Here is a 13,026-nt window from a genome sequence, read left to right as displayed (position 1 = left end):
AGGAGATGAAATCTAGTACAAAACAAGAGATGATGGCTTTAGCAAAGTGAAGAAATTTTATCCATTTTAATAGGCTAGAAGGTAGAGTAAGTATATGCATTGAGATGCACCCATGTTGGTAGATTTGTGGTGGAAAAATATAGACATTTGCTTCTGATTATTCCTATTATTTTCTAAGAAATAGGAAGCTTGGTCATCAGCTGGGTATAAATAAAGAACAGAGACAGCATTGGAGGTTTGAAGGAAGAAGACAACATGTAAAATAGAGATAAGAGAGAGAGAGAGAAAAAAAACAGTGTTAGAGACCACAAATGAATGAGAATAGGTTAGGGAAACTTTAATACTGAAAAGGTGGTAGGGCCAATGGCTGGAGGTCCCCGAGGGTATGAAGCACTGTTGGTGCAGAAGTAAAAGAGGAAATGTACAGTCACTGGTAGTGATATAGTCCTAGTTGTGAGCCTAGAAATACGCGGCTAAGGTAGCATAAAAAAATACAAGTGTAAGAAGTGCTACCATGGGACTGAGGAAAGGGAATTCAATGGATCATTTTGTTATCTGTGAGATAACAAAGAATGAGCATGAAGCAGAGGTGGGAGGCTGTGTAAAACAGGGAGGAAAGCCTCAGGGTAGCAAGGAAAAGAACATATGATCACCATAGGCCATGGTCTACCTTCTGAAAAAAAAAAGAAAAGACAGTTGGTCCAGTGCCTCAATTAACCACACACAGACACAACACACACACACACACACACACACACACACATACACACACACAGTTTGACCTTCACTATGATCCAGTGTAATGGTCTGTTCAATTTCTGCATAACTATGACTGATGCGCTCCTGGAGAGGTTCTGTGTTGGTCTCCATGAGATGAACAATATCCATTCGGTTGATCTTGGTGAGACATTCAACGAGGTTGGTATCTGACACATTAGAGAAACAGCATTTATTACATCTGAGAGGTACTCTTAAAAATCTCTTTCAGTCAACTGCCTTACTAAATTTTTTATATCTGTACAGAAAAAAACAATCAAAGCCTAATTAAAAGTCTTTGTAAAAAGAAGCCAACAGACAAAAGAGATATGCATTAAAAAAGTGGCACAGCATGAGCACAAGCCCTAAAAGTAGAATTGTCAGATAACATACAGGACACCCGCCATACCTGAATTTCAGACAAAAAGCAAATACTTCTTTAATATAAATATGCCCCAAATATTACAAGGGATATGCTTATGCTAAAAATGTATTTGCTGACCACCTGAAACTTAAATTTAACTGGGTGCCCTTCTGTTTTTATTTGCTAAATCTGACAATCCTACTTAGAAGAATGTAAAAAGAAGTAATGATAAATGTAGACTGGATGTTATTTATGAGTAAAGGAAGCAGAAACAGAAGGTAATGCACTACCGGTGAAACAATGCTAAGTAAAGCAATTATGTCCACTTATCAATATTTTAAAAATATTAGGGTTTGAGTAATATTACTGTTAGAAGTGAGGGCTGTTATTTAATGCTGTTCATACACATATCGTGCAAGAGTTTTTATGCAACATGCATACTTTAGAAGTGACAGTAGCTTGTTCTCATTTGCTTACAGTAGTTCACTAAGTTCTCACGCAACATCATTGATAGATTCTTAGAAAACAATGTTCTGGTCACAAAAACACTGCCAAACTTCTAAATAAAACCCTAAACACTTTTAATATTAAACACTGAAGTGAGAGTGAGTTACACATACATTTAAGAAAGACTAATAAACATAAGTAAGATAATTATTCAATGTTTGAGGAACCAATGAGTGATGGCGGTCATAGTGGTGGTGGGGTTCAATCAAGGAATAAATCTTTGCAAAGTGAAAATTGTAAGGAGCACCTCCTCCCACCATGTCGTTCATAAACAAACAATAACAAATATGGTGGGCTCGCTGAGTACTTTCCTAAGGCATCATTTATTTCATGCATTTGTATAATTATCATACACTGTACACATTTTCATTTGACAATAATTTGTATCAATTCATTCATTATTTTCCCAATCCCCTTATTCAGTTCAGGGTCTCAAGTGGCTGGAACTTAACCCAGCAGCTCAGAGCACTTTGCATGGGAACCAACCTGGGAGATGATGCCATCCCATTGCAGGGGGCACTCACACACACCCACACTCACTCAGACTGGGATAATGTAGAAACACCAGTGAAACTGATGTGCACATCTTTGGGATGTGGGAGGAAATTGGAGTACTGAGGAAAAAGCTACACAGACATGGGGAGGATACACAAACTATACACAGACAGTGGCCTTGCTGGGAATTGATTCTTTTTTCTCATCAACATTATAAGGAAATGACATTGAACAAAATGATATTACTCAAGGACCTGCTGTACTGCAGATTAATGGCATTTGCTTCTTTACTATTTTACTGAATTTGCAAGATGTGCTTGTGAGCAAGACATGTCCAACTTTAGTCCAATTTACATATAGTTCCCCACTTACCCGTAGCATGTTTCCCATCCCTCTCTAGCCAGTACTTCAACAGTGCATGACTCTGGTCTTGAAGAGAGTTGGGATTTTCAATTCGAATTTGATGAATTTGCTCCTCAGTGAAATCCAGTTCTCTTGCTAATTCTAGAAGATAAAATACTACTTTGTAAACACATTAACTTCAAGGTTTCAGTCTCTACACTTTGCTTTGTGATTTTGTAAATGATGTGTTCTTTATATTGTGGTGAGTATTTGGGTTCTTTAATTTCTACATATTAGAAGTGACTCTTATATGCCTTTGTTCTTCTAGTACTAATTATGGATTTTTTCCCCTAAAACTGGGTATAGAATTGATCACTGCATAGTGAAAATAGTAAGTGTGAGGCAGCAATGATAAGATATGTATAATTCAGGCCCATTTGATTCCAAAATGCAAATGAGATCATTAATACTTGCTTATACTTTTAAGCAAGATAATGGAAAATAAATGACTGATAACAAGAGAAAAAAACGTTTCTCCCTTTAATTAACATAGGTGATGTTTTGAGTATTATAAATCCTGTTTCTGGATACTTTGATAAATACTAGTTGTAGCTATTTTATGGTGGTTGGATAAATGCCTTTCTTTGATTTGATGTCAACTGAATAAGAGGTCGAGGAAGTATTAATTGATCCAGGGAAGAAGACACAAAGTTTTCCTTTGAATTCTACTATTAACCTTCCATATGGATTGGGTGGGCCCAGTAGCTCATGCCTGTAATCCTAGAACTTTAGAAGGCTGAGGTGGTAGGGATTGCTTGAGGCCAGAAGCTCAAGACTAGCCTGAGCAACATAGAAAAACCTCATTTCTACAAAAAATAATTTTAAAAAATTAGCTGGGTGTGGTAGTGTTTGCCCGAGGTCCTAGCTACTCAGGAGGCTGGGGCAGGAGGATCACTTGAGTCTGGGAGTTTGAGGTTACAGTGAGCTATGATTGTGCCACTACACTCTGGCTTAGGCAACAGAGAATGATCCTGTCTCTATAAAACAAAACAAAACAAAAACAAAATAACAAACAAAAAACCATTACATATGGATGCTTATACATTATGGGGTGTGTGTATGTGTGTGTGGGTAAATAGGGTGACCTCTTTTGAAGGCAATTTGACAATATCTTTCAAAATTAAAAATATACATATCTTTTTCCCAGCAATTCTACTTCTAAGAATATGCCCTATAGATATACTCACAAAAATATACCAATGCACAAGAATATTTACTGCCATTACTGGGAAACCACCTAAAGCCCATCAACAAAGGCCATTGATAAAATTATGGAACCTCCATATAGTGGAATTAAATACGCACTTAAAAGAATGAAATACATATGTATATGTTAACAGACTACTTATGAGGAATATTATTCAGTAAAACTTTTCTTACTTTTAAATAACAGGCATAAATATAGGCACTGTATATTTTTTCTAAAAGCATGAGAAAGTATTAGCAGTTACTTCTGAGGCACATGGCTAGAAGACAGAAGTAGGTATGAGAGTCATATTTACTTTTCATTTTATGTCATTCTATATGGTGGTAGGATTTGAATTTTTACCAAATATATACATATTACGTTTACTACGTAGGTATGGATACAAACATATTTAAAAAGCAAAATAAATAATTCTGAATGTTATCTAGTAAGTCAATCACGGATAGTTTGGTATCATTCTCTCCCCTAAAACCCCAAATTAGTTAAGTCTGATCAGTATGTAAGAATTACTTTAAAATTATTAAAAGTGAGAAAGTGGCCACTTCTCCTGTTTCCAGTCATGTATTCTAAATTAGTAGTTATCTTTATGAGTATTATGGGCTCCTATTCATCACCAAATCTAAGAAATGGAAAGGAGAAGAATATTATTTTACAATGTTTGTCTCTGAAGTAGTCACAAGTGATATTAAAAAAAAAAAGCCAGACTGAGAATCTTGCTTTAATAGGTTAAGTCACACGTAGATGAAAATGTATAGTTTTTAAAACATACAAATCATAATGCGTAAATAAAGTATATTGATTTTAGAATTCACTTTTCCTTAATAAATTATTAACATAAAATTTCTATACTTAAACATTCTCATTTCTCAAAAATATTAGTGAAATATCTCATTCATGTGTGTTTTAACACTTACCCAAGGCCATTTTTAGTGTTGTTTACTATGAAGATTTTTGACATAAGGTATCTAAAAGAAGGAGCCCTGGTTAAATCTCACATTAAATTTGATAAAAATTACATCTAAAAATGATTTTGAAACATAATAATCTCCCCCAAATTTAGATATCCGCAACTGCCAACGGAGGTTCCTGAAGGTTGGTATATTCTCTAAATCTTCAAATAGAAAGTTCTATTATTCTAAATTTCAGAGATGATAAAAGCCCTGCCCAGGGCTATACCATTAGCTGATGCAGAGCCCAGGTTTTCTAGTTCTTAGTTTATTCTTCTTTTCATATATTCTTTCTCAAGAAAGTGGGGGGTACCTTTTATGCTGGGAATGACACTTGACTGATGCATCTATGTCAGGTTTTGTTGAAAACCTGGGTCACATTCTTTTTACCTGTCCAGCTGAAGCCAAGGTGATCAGCAATATAAGCCAGCCTTTCCTCGATCCGTTCCTGCTCATCCTGTGGATCTGGAGAAGGTCAAAAACAGAATGGCCAAAGGTTGTCTATGACAGGAGAGGAACCACAGTACTGATTCATTCAAAGAAAGGAAGTCACTTCTCCAAATATTTGAAAGCACAAACTAGATACTACATTTCAGATCATATTGTGTGTCTGATTTCCGGGGTGGAATGGGGAATAGATCTAATATGAATCATGAAAACCATCTCCTTCCATATCTCTTTAATCAAGACTAGTTACTGGACATAATTATATAAGTTGCTAATTTCTAGTAATCTTATGACTTTTAAATTATTGGAGAGAATACTGCCCACCAAGAAGACCACCATCTTGTTCATGAAACACCAGAGAAATCATAAATGGGATGCAGAAGTGGAGCAATTGGCTAGGACCTCCTATTATTGCTTGTGGAGGGATAGATCATTTCCAGGTCATGTCTGAAAGGAATCACATCAGAGATTCACAAGAGATGTTGATCATGAGCTGATCAGGCCATCCTGATTAGTGTGACCAGAAACAACATTTGGTCCTGGTGACCTTGGAGAAACGAGGATAAAAGCATATGCATTTTTATGTGTATATTGTATCTATATGCATATATGTCTTTTGGGCAAAGTTTCTGCCTTCTTGCTATTAAGCTTATATACTACTCACTCCTATAAACTATAATTTTCCCATTCATGTTTAACTCCCATTGATTGATAGGCAGCATTTTAGACCATGGTATAGGAAATTTTGTATAACTTCAATTTAAGAATGACAGTCTTCATTGTAGAGATATTGGAAGAACACAGGCTACTTTTCAAAGCCATCTATGGTTTCCTTTTTTATAAGTCAAAGAGCCATCATCCCCTCACAGTCAACTTAAACTGTGCAAAGTTTTGAGTTTTTGTTGTCTGCTGCATCTAATGAGAGTACATTCTCCATTCATCTACCACACAAATGAAAAGCATATTTTTACCTTGGGTTTGTTTGCTTAAAGTATTTACCAATGGTATCTGAAATCCAACCTTTCTGAATCAAAAACAGATCCACAACAATTAGAATTTCATGTTATGTGAAATCTTCTCAAGTAAATGGCTTCCTAATGATTACAAAATTGTAAGTACAAATTATTTTAAAGTATGCAAAGGTAAGAAGAAAAGCAATGAGTCTTCATACTATGAAACAAAATACAATATATTCATGTGCAAAGGTGCTTAATTTGAGTCTAAGCTTGGGACTTCAGAACAACAAAACTCAAAGCTCGCATGGCCTTATTACGTGCAGAGGCTATAGAAAGGCAAGATCACTGTTGCCCGGTTATTATGTTTATGTTTTCCATAAGCATTCTCATTACTCAATCTTGAGATTGTTTTCTTAGACAAGAGTATACAAAGAAAGCACAAAACACAAAGGGCTTACACAAACACATTAGCCACTACAGAAAGCTTAAAGAAAATGAGACACAAATCATCAAATAAAACAAACATACAAAAAAACTATATCAATTTTATGACATGCGTAGCACAGGGAATCCCGGTGGCTGGCAAATACCTTCAGCATGGTCATGGCCATTTTCATCAGGGATGCGTTCAATCAGAGTCTCAATAGACTCATCCCAAATGGGCCTTGTGTCAAAGATGTCCTCAGGAACTGAGTGCTCGGTCTCAACAGGTGGCAGATTTTCAATTACTGATACTTCCAGGGCACTACTACTTTCATCGTCTGAAACTATTTCCTGCTCTCTCTCGGACTGTGTCAGCCTATCCACTAACTTGGAAGCCTCATCACTAATCTCCTCAAAGAATTCTATGGAATTTCTGTAAAGGTCAAAGAAATGCTCCTTACTTTCTTTTGTGGGGCTCGTGCCCCCCCTGCAGGAAGATGTAGTGCTTCTGCTCTTAACTGGCAATCGGGATGTAAGTATCTTTGGTCGTGTGGCCCCTTCTTCTGATTCTAACTCAAGTTCCTCTGCCCTCTCTCTGCTTTCTGTTTCTGTCTCAATGTAACTTCGGGTTTTTACTGGGCATTTGGTCTTTGAGTCCAAAGAACTAGCATCAGATTCAGATTTGCTTCTATTATCTGGTGCGATGCTTGTCATGTCCTGTCCCTGAGGAGCCACTGTCTTCTGGACAGAGGTGTCTAGATCTGAGAGCTGCTGTTCAACTCTTTGGAGGGGTACTTTGACAGGGAGTTTGGACTTTGGTTTTGCTTCATCCTCCTTATTTTCCTCATCTACACTGGATAGAAAATCTTCAGAAAGTGAACTCTCATACTCTGCAGTCGGAGGTGCTAGGGTGGAAGTGGGCATAGTCCTTACAGGAATTTTGGATTTGCTTTCAGTAGAAGGCACATTCTCCATGGGTGCAGTAGGAATCTCGATTACTGATTTCTGTTCTTCTGGGGAAGAATCGGGAGAATCATCACCCCTTTCTGAATAAACAGACCTGGTGAGTGTGGAAAAATCTAACTGGACTTGTACAGCTGGTTCAGAAGAGTCGGGGCAGGATATCTGCTTCACACCAGACAGAGGAGGTATATCACCCGTTTGCATGGTGGGGAGGTCCTTGGTCTCTACACTAACAGCCTCTTTTGTAGGTGTTTCAGTGGAGGCTGAAATCCCCATTTGGGAGTTAAGTTGAGCATCCGAAGCAGGTATTTCCTCTACTTCCTCACTCAAGTCATCTGGAAGTAAGTCTGCCTCATCATCCACTGTTTCTTTTGATTCTGAAAGTGCTAGTGATTCAGCCGATGTCTCCAGCGGTAGGGGCTCAGCCCCAGTAGCCCCTTCTTTCACATCTTCAGAGACAGTCTCTTCCCTGGATTCTTGACCAATTTGGAAAAAGTGAAAACTTTCATCTGCATAGGACCTTTTGGTCATATCAATGGCACCACTTCGGGTCATTTCAAACAATTTTCCTTCCTGAAACAGAAATGGGTTTTGCTCACTTGTTGGGGTCCCCTCTTCAGTTGGGGTCCTAGCAGGAGTGGTGTCAGGGGTGGTACCCTGTGATTGTCTGTCTACCATCAAACCAAATATCTTTTGTTCTTCCTCTTTCACACGAGCCTCAAAGGCTTCATCGTCTTCCCGAATTTCACTCCAAGAATCAGAATCCACATCAGTTTTTGTGATGATGACTTTGCTTATTTGTTCACCAACAACTGCTGTTGTAGGGGACATAGTAGGCTCGAAAGATGAAGAGACACTGTCTGATTGCATTTCCCACAAGGTACTTTCCTGTTGGGATTCCATTTTTATGTCCTGGCCCTCAAAATTAGATTCTTTGCTTAAAACAGTTCCACTAGAGGAGCTTGCCACTACAACGTCTTCAACAGGGGATGTGATGGTAACAGAATACACTTCAGAAGAGTGAACACTTGTGGTGTGTTTTGCATCTGTTTGGGTTTTGCTTTCTTCACTGGAGAAAAAAGATTGGGAAGGGACATTTTCATAAGGGCTAGTGATTTGGGTATCATAGATTTCATCAGTCTCAGCTAGGTCAGACACAGGAACATCCATGGAAAATCTATCTGTTTGAGTAATAATGGATGAGTCTTGAGAGGGGCAGTCCTTTGGTAAGTTCTCAAATGTTTGATCAGTTTTTGTGACCTCTGTTTTTTGAATAGAAGATGTGGCAGATATGTCTTCATCTAATTCTTTTCCTTCAGATACTGAACAATGAGGCAAAGAGGATGAAGATGAAAAGCTTTCACTGGGGCAATCTGCTCGTGGAGATTCTGCTCTAGAAACATCAAGCTCTTCTCCTTCTGTGTCTTTTTCATGAGTGCCTTGGAGAGCTAATGATTCTTTATAGATGACTGGCTGTTCATCAACATCATCACCAGTCGGACTCTGTAGACCTGAAGAGACAGGAGCGGCTGAGCTGCTAGGACTCATGGCCTCACATCCATGGCCATCACAGATTTTTGGCTGATCAGTGTCTCTGTTTAGCTTATCATAAGACCTGTGTGCAGCCTCAGTGGAAACAGCATGACTGTCTTCAGCTAAATGGGATTCAGAATCTTTTTCTTCTTCTGATTTACCTGGCTCTTCCTGAGTATCTTCATTCATCTTGAAAGTATATTGTTTGGAAATGATAGGCTGGAACTGTACTTCTTCTGGACTGGAATTGGAGTCCATGCTTGATGGAAGTGGAGAAGGAGGTTGTACTCGAATCACTGGTTCTGGTAAAAGGCCTGAGTCAGCACCTTTTTTTAGCTGTGCCAACTCAGGTTCACTTTCTGAGGAGGAAGACACCTTCCTGCTCTCCGAAGTTACTAACACAGGGACACCACTTTCATGCTCCCCACTGCCTGTATGTTTCGGTTCATCTGCGTCTACTGAACAGTCAGCATCTGGGTCAGAAGACGAAGAAGATTCTTCTTGTTTGGGTTCTTTTTTGTAGTCCCTTTTCTGCTTTGCTTCTTGTTCAAGTTCATCAAACATTTTGATTTTGGTTACCATTTTAAACATCTCCTCTTCAGGTGTGAACCTCTTTTTCTCCCCATTTTCTGAATCATCCTCCTCTGCACATTCATGAATCACAGCTGGTTTTGGTGTACTTACATCTGTGGTTTTGGGTGTAACCTCATAGCTGACTTCTTCAGAGCTGGGGGTGTCAGGAGAAAGGGGGCTCTTCCCTGAGCTCTCCATGAGCGATGTCTGCTCAAGACTGTCATCCTCAGCGCTGCCGTCAGGGTCTCGGAGTAGCCGGGACCGCACAGAGGCCACTTCCATCAAGAGTTCTGTTTTGGCAACAGCTGCAGGAAGAGGAAAGTGACTTGGAAAAATTCCAGCCTTCATCTTTGGTTCAACAGGGCTGCTTTCCAGAGAGTCACGGCAAGGGGATTCTTTCAGAGGACTTGGCTCCAGAGAATCAGGGGTTTTGTGTGAAGAGTTATCTTCTAGCACAGGGCTGGCTTCCAGAGAGTCTTTGTGGCTCACTGCTAATGAGTCATCAGCCACAGCGCTGAGGACTTCACTATCTCGGCTAGGGAGTGCAAGTTCTAACCCTTGGGGACTTCTAATGACTCCCTGAGGCTTTGATTCAGTTGCTGTATCTGTCTTTACAGAAGCCTCAGGCAGCGGCAAGGCCTTTGTCTCGTCTGAGGTGGCTGTGGATTCCTGAGCCTCACTATCAGTTTGTGTCTTGTGGGCTGAACTACCAAAGGTACGTTGACCTTCATCAAAGGCTGCCTCCTCAGTCAGTCCTGGAGGTGTCTCTTTAGCTAATGGTACACTACAGCTGCCTGTGCAATCATCTTCTCTTTTAGGGCTTGTGTCTTTGGGAGAGCCTAGAGTGGCCTCTTTCTGAAAACTCTCAGTAGAGGTCTCTGAGTCTTCAGTGACTGTGGCACCTCGCTCTTCAGAGCCACCAGTAATGTCTTTGGTTGTGGGATGCTCTTTTTCTGAATGAATTTCTGTGGTGGTTTCTGTCTTGGTGCTTTTCTTTGTTTCCCCAGTTTGCTCCTCACTTTTCTTTGGTGAGAAAGAAAGGCTTTCTGGGCTCGTCTCAGGGGTCTCTGCTAGGCCCTCATGCTTATAGCTTTCTTCTGAACTAATCTGAGGGGTCCCCTCCATCAGGCTGCCGCACGGAGAGCCGGCTACCCCCTCATTCTTTAGGCTTTCAGAACTGCCATCTAAAGCACCGCTTTGTAAAGACACAGCTGGAAGGAACTCATCTTTCATGTAGTCGAGTGGAAATGTTGTGTCGAAAGGACTAGTGAGTACTTGGTCTAAGTGAAGCTGTGCCTTTTCTGTCTCCTCACTCAGGCGGAATTGTTGGTATTTGTCATTGTCTTCCAACTCTTGCTTAATGACCTCAGAGAAGTCAGTGGAAGTTTTCCTATCTGGGCTGATCTGTAGATCCATGTCTCCCTGCTCATCAGCCATCTTTTCTTTGGGGACTTCACTCTCTCTGCGGCTTTCTTCTTTAGGCACTGACTGAACAGGTTCAGGTATTTTGTGGCTGAGAATTTTCTCCTTTCCTCCAGCTGCATCTTCCTTCTTAACTCCTATGGAGGAAACACGAACTCCTCTTTTGGATTCTGCCGTGCCTGTTACCGGGAGTCTCTGGCCTCGTCTGATTGTCTGATTCTCTGTTTTCTGAGTTTCTCTCTGGGTTAGTATCGGCCCCTTTTCTTTTTCTACCCGAACTTTACCTTTCTCTTGTGGCTGCTTTTGTTTTGCGGATTTGTGCTCAAAGAGTCCAGTTTTATGTTTAGAAGGGTCCTGACCTGACTGGAAAGCCTTCATCAGCTCCCGAACAGACATGGTTTCCTCGATCCTCTCTGTTTTTGAAGTGGGGGATACAGGTGGTTGCTTTTCTGTTTTGCCAGAAGGTGACACAGGCAGGTGCTTCTCAGTTTTCGCAGCTGTTGATACAGATTGGTGCTTGTCCGTTCTTCCGGAGGGTGAAACAGGCAAACGTTTTTCTGTTCTCCCAGGCGATACTGGCGGGTGTTTTTCTGTTCTCCCGGAGGGTGATACAGGTGGACGTTTGTCTGTTTTGCCTGAAGGCAAAACAGGTGGGTGTCTTTCTGTTTTTGTAGATGACACAGGAGAGTGCCTTTCAGTTTTTGTCGAGGGTGATACAGGTGAGTGTTTCTCAGTTTTACTCGATGATGACGCAGGTGAATGTCTTTCCATTTTTGCAGAGGGTGACACAGGTGAGTGTTTCTCAGTTTTACTTGATGGTGATACTGGAGGGTGCCTTTCAGTTTTTGCAGAAGAGGAAAGAGCAGAGTGTCTTTCTGTTTTAGGGGAGGGAGACCCTGGCACATGTCTCTCTGACTTCAGAGAGGGTGACGCAGCTGGATGTGTCCTGTGGGGGGTCTTTTTTGGCACGTCCTCCTTGCCTTTGACTCTGATGGGCAACTTGCTTCGACCTTTCTGTTCATCTTCCACTCGCTTCTGAAGGGCCTTTACTTTGTCCTTTATGGAACCAATGGGAGTTTCTTCTATCAAAGGAGATGTGGCCTTGACAGTGGGAAGGGGTTCAGGGGCTAAACCTGAGTCTTCATCTAATGACTCTTCTGAACTACCTTTTTTAAGTTCAGCTTTCTCTGCACTAGCTTGTAAAGCTTCCTCTTTTTGTTTCTGCTTTTCTTTTAATTTCCTTCTTACTGGTTTCTTTATTCCCAAGCTTGGTTTGTGCTGTTTCTGTGTACTCTGTGTCTCATCTGGGGGTATGTCTTTCCCTTCCTTTTCAGAGCTCCTGCCAACAGCCAGAGCCTCACATTTCTTCCCTGCCTTATCTTGAACTGTCTGTAGCTGCTCTTTGGGAAGAGGCACATAGGTATTCAGATCGTCAGTAAGGTAGTTCACTAGCCCAGTTGAGTCTTTCTCTACTTTTCCTTTGATCTCTTTATCTATTCTAACTTCTACACATGGATATTCAGTGATTTCTAAAGGTGCTTTTTGCCTAGCCTCTTCTATTTCCTCATCACTGACAATAACCCATTCCTCTTCCACTAATCCTCTCTCAGACCGAGAGCTCTGCACACTGCTTTCATCTCTTGTGCAGGTTCCACTTCTCAGGATTTCATTCACTTTCTCTAAGTCCTCTTTAACTCTTTCAACGATTTCAAAAGGCTCTCCTGGCTCTTCCTCAGCAGCCTTCACCAGCTCCTTCACTTTAATAGAACCTGCCTTATCAGACACATCTGTGGTCAAGATGGCGGTCATTTTGATCAAATCTTGTTTCATCTCAGAAACTTCAGAGAGCAAGTCCGGACTTGCTAGGACAGGAACTTCATTAACCAGGTGACTTTTCAGGACAGATGTTTCTGTAGATTCTGTCTCATCATCTTTGATGTGAATGAAAAACATTGAAAGTAAAATGGAAATCAAAAAAGATATTGGCAAATGTAATCAGGACTGAAACGACACAGCGTCTTTTCCTGTGGT

At 40.4% G+C, this 13,026-nt stretch overlaps 1 protein-coding gene across 41 annotated transcripts in view; it reads right to left on the bottom strand.

Annotated features, from left to right (window-relative positions):
- The window catches only part of ANK2 (ankyrin 2), a 683,465-nt gene that overhangs the window by 17,757 nt on the left and 652,682 nt on the right, over positions 1 to 13,026 (bottom strand). For 28 of the 41 annotated variants that reach the window (XM_054554375.2, XM_063723596.1, XM_063723598.1 and 25 more), the window contains 3 exons: positions 5,069 to 5,143; positions 2,495 to 2,626; positions 783 to 926 (listed from right to left, as the gene is read on the bottom strand). In XM_054554375.2, the coding sequence (XP_054410350.1) occupies positions 783 to 926; positions 2,495 to 2,626; positions 5,069 to 5,143 (351 nt within the window). Of the gene's footprint in view, positions 1 to 782; positions 927 to 2,494; positions 2,627 to 5,068; positions 5,144 to 6,671; positions 12,927 to 13,026 lie in introns of all 41 variants that reach the window. The other 13 variants (XM_063723590.1, XM_054554359.2, XM_063723586.1 and 10 more) reach the window with 1 other exon arrangement.

This window comes from Pongo abelii, chromosome 3, assembly GCF_028885655.2.
Source record: "Pongo abelii isolate AG06213 chromosome 3, NHGRI_mPonAbe1-v2.0_pri, whole genome shotgun sequence".
Classification (NCBI taxonomy): domain Eukaryota; kingdom Metazoa; phylum Chordata; class Mammalia; order Primates; family Hominidae; genus Pongo; species Pongo abelii.
Note: the sequence above shows the minus strand (reverse complement) of the source record. Positions and strands in the feature narration are given on the sequence as shown.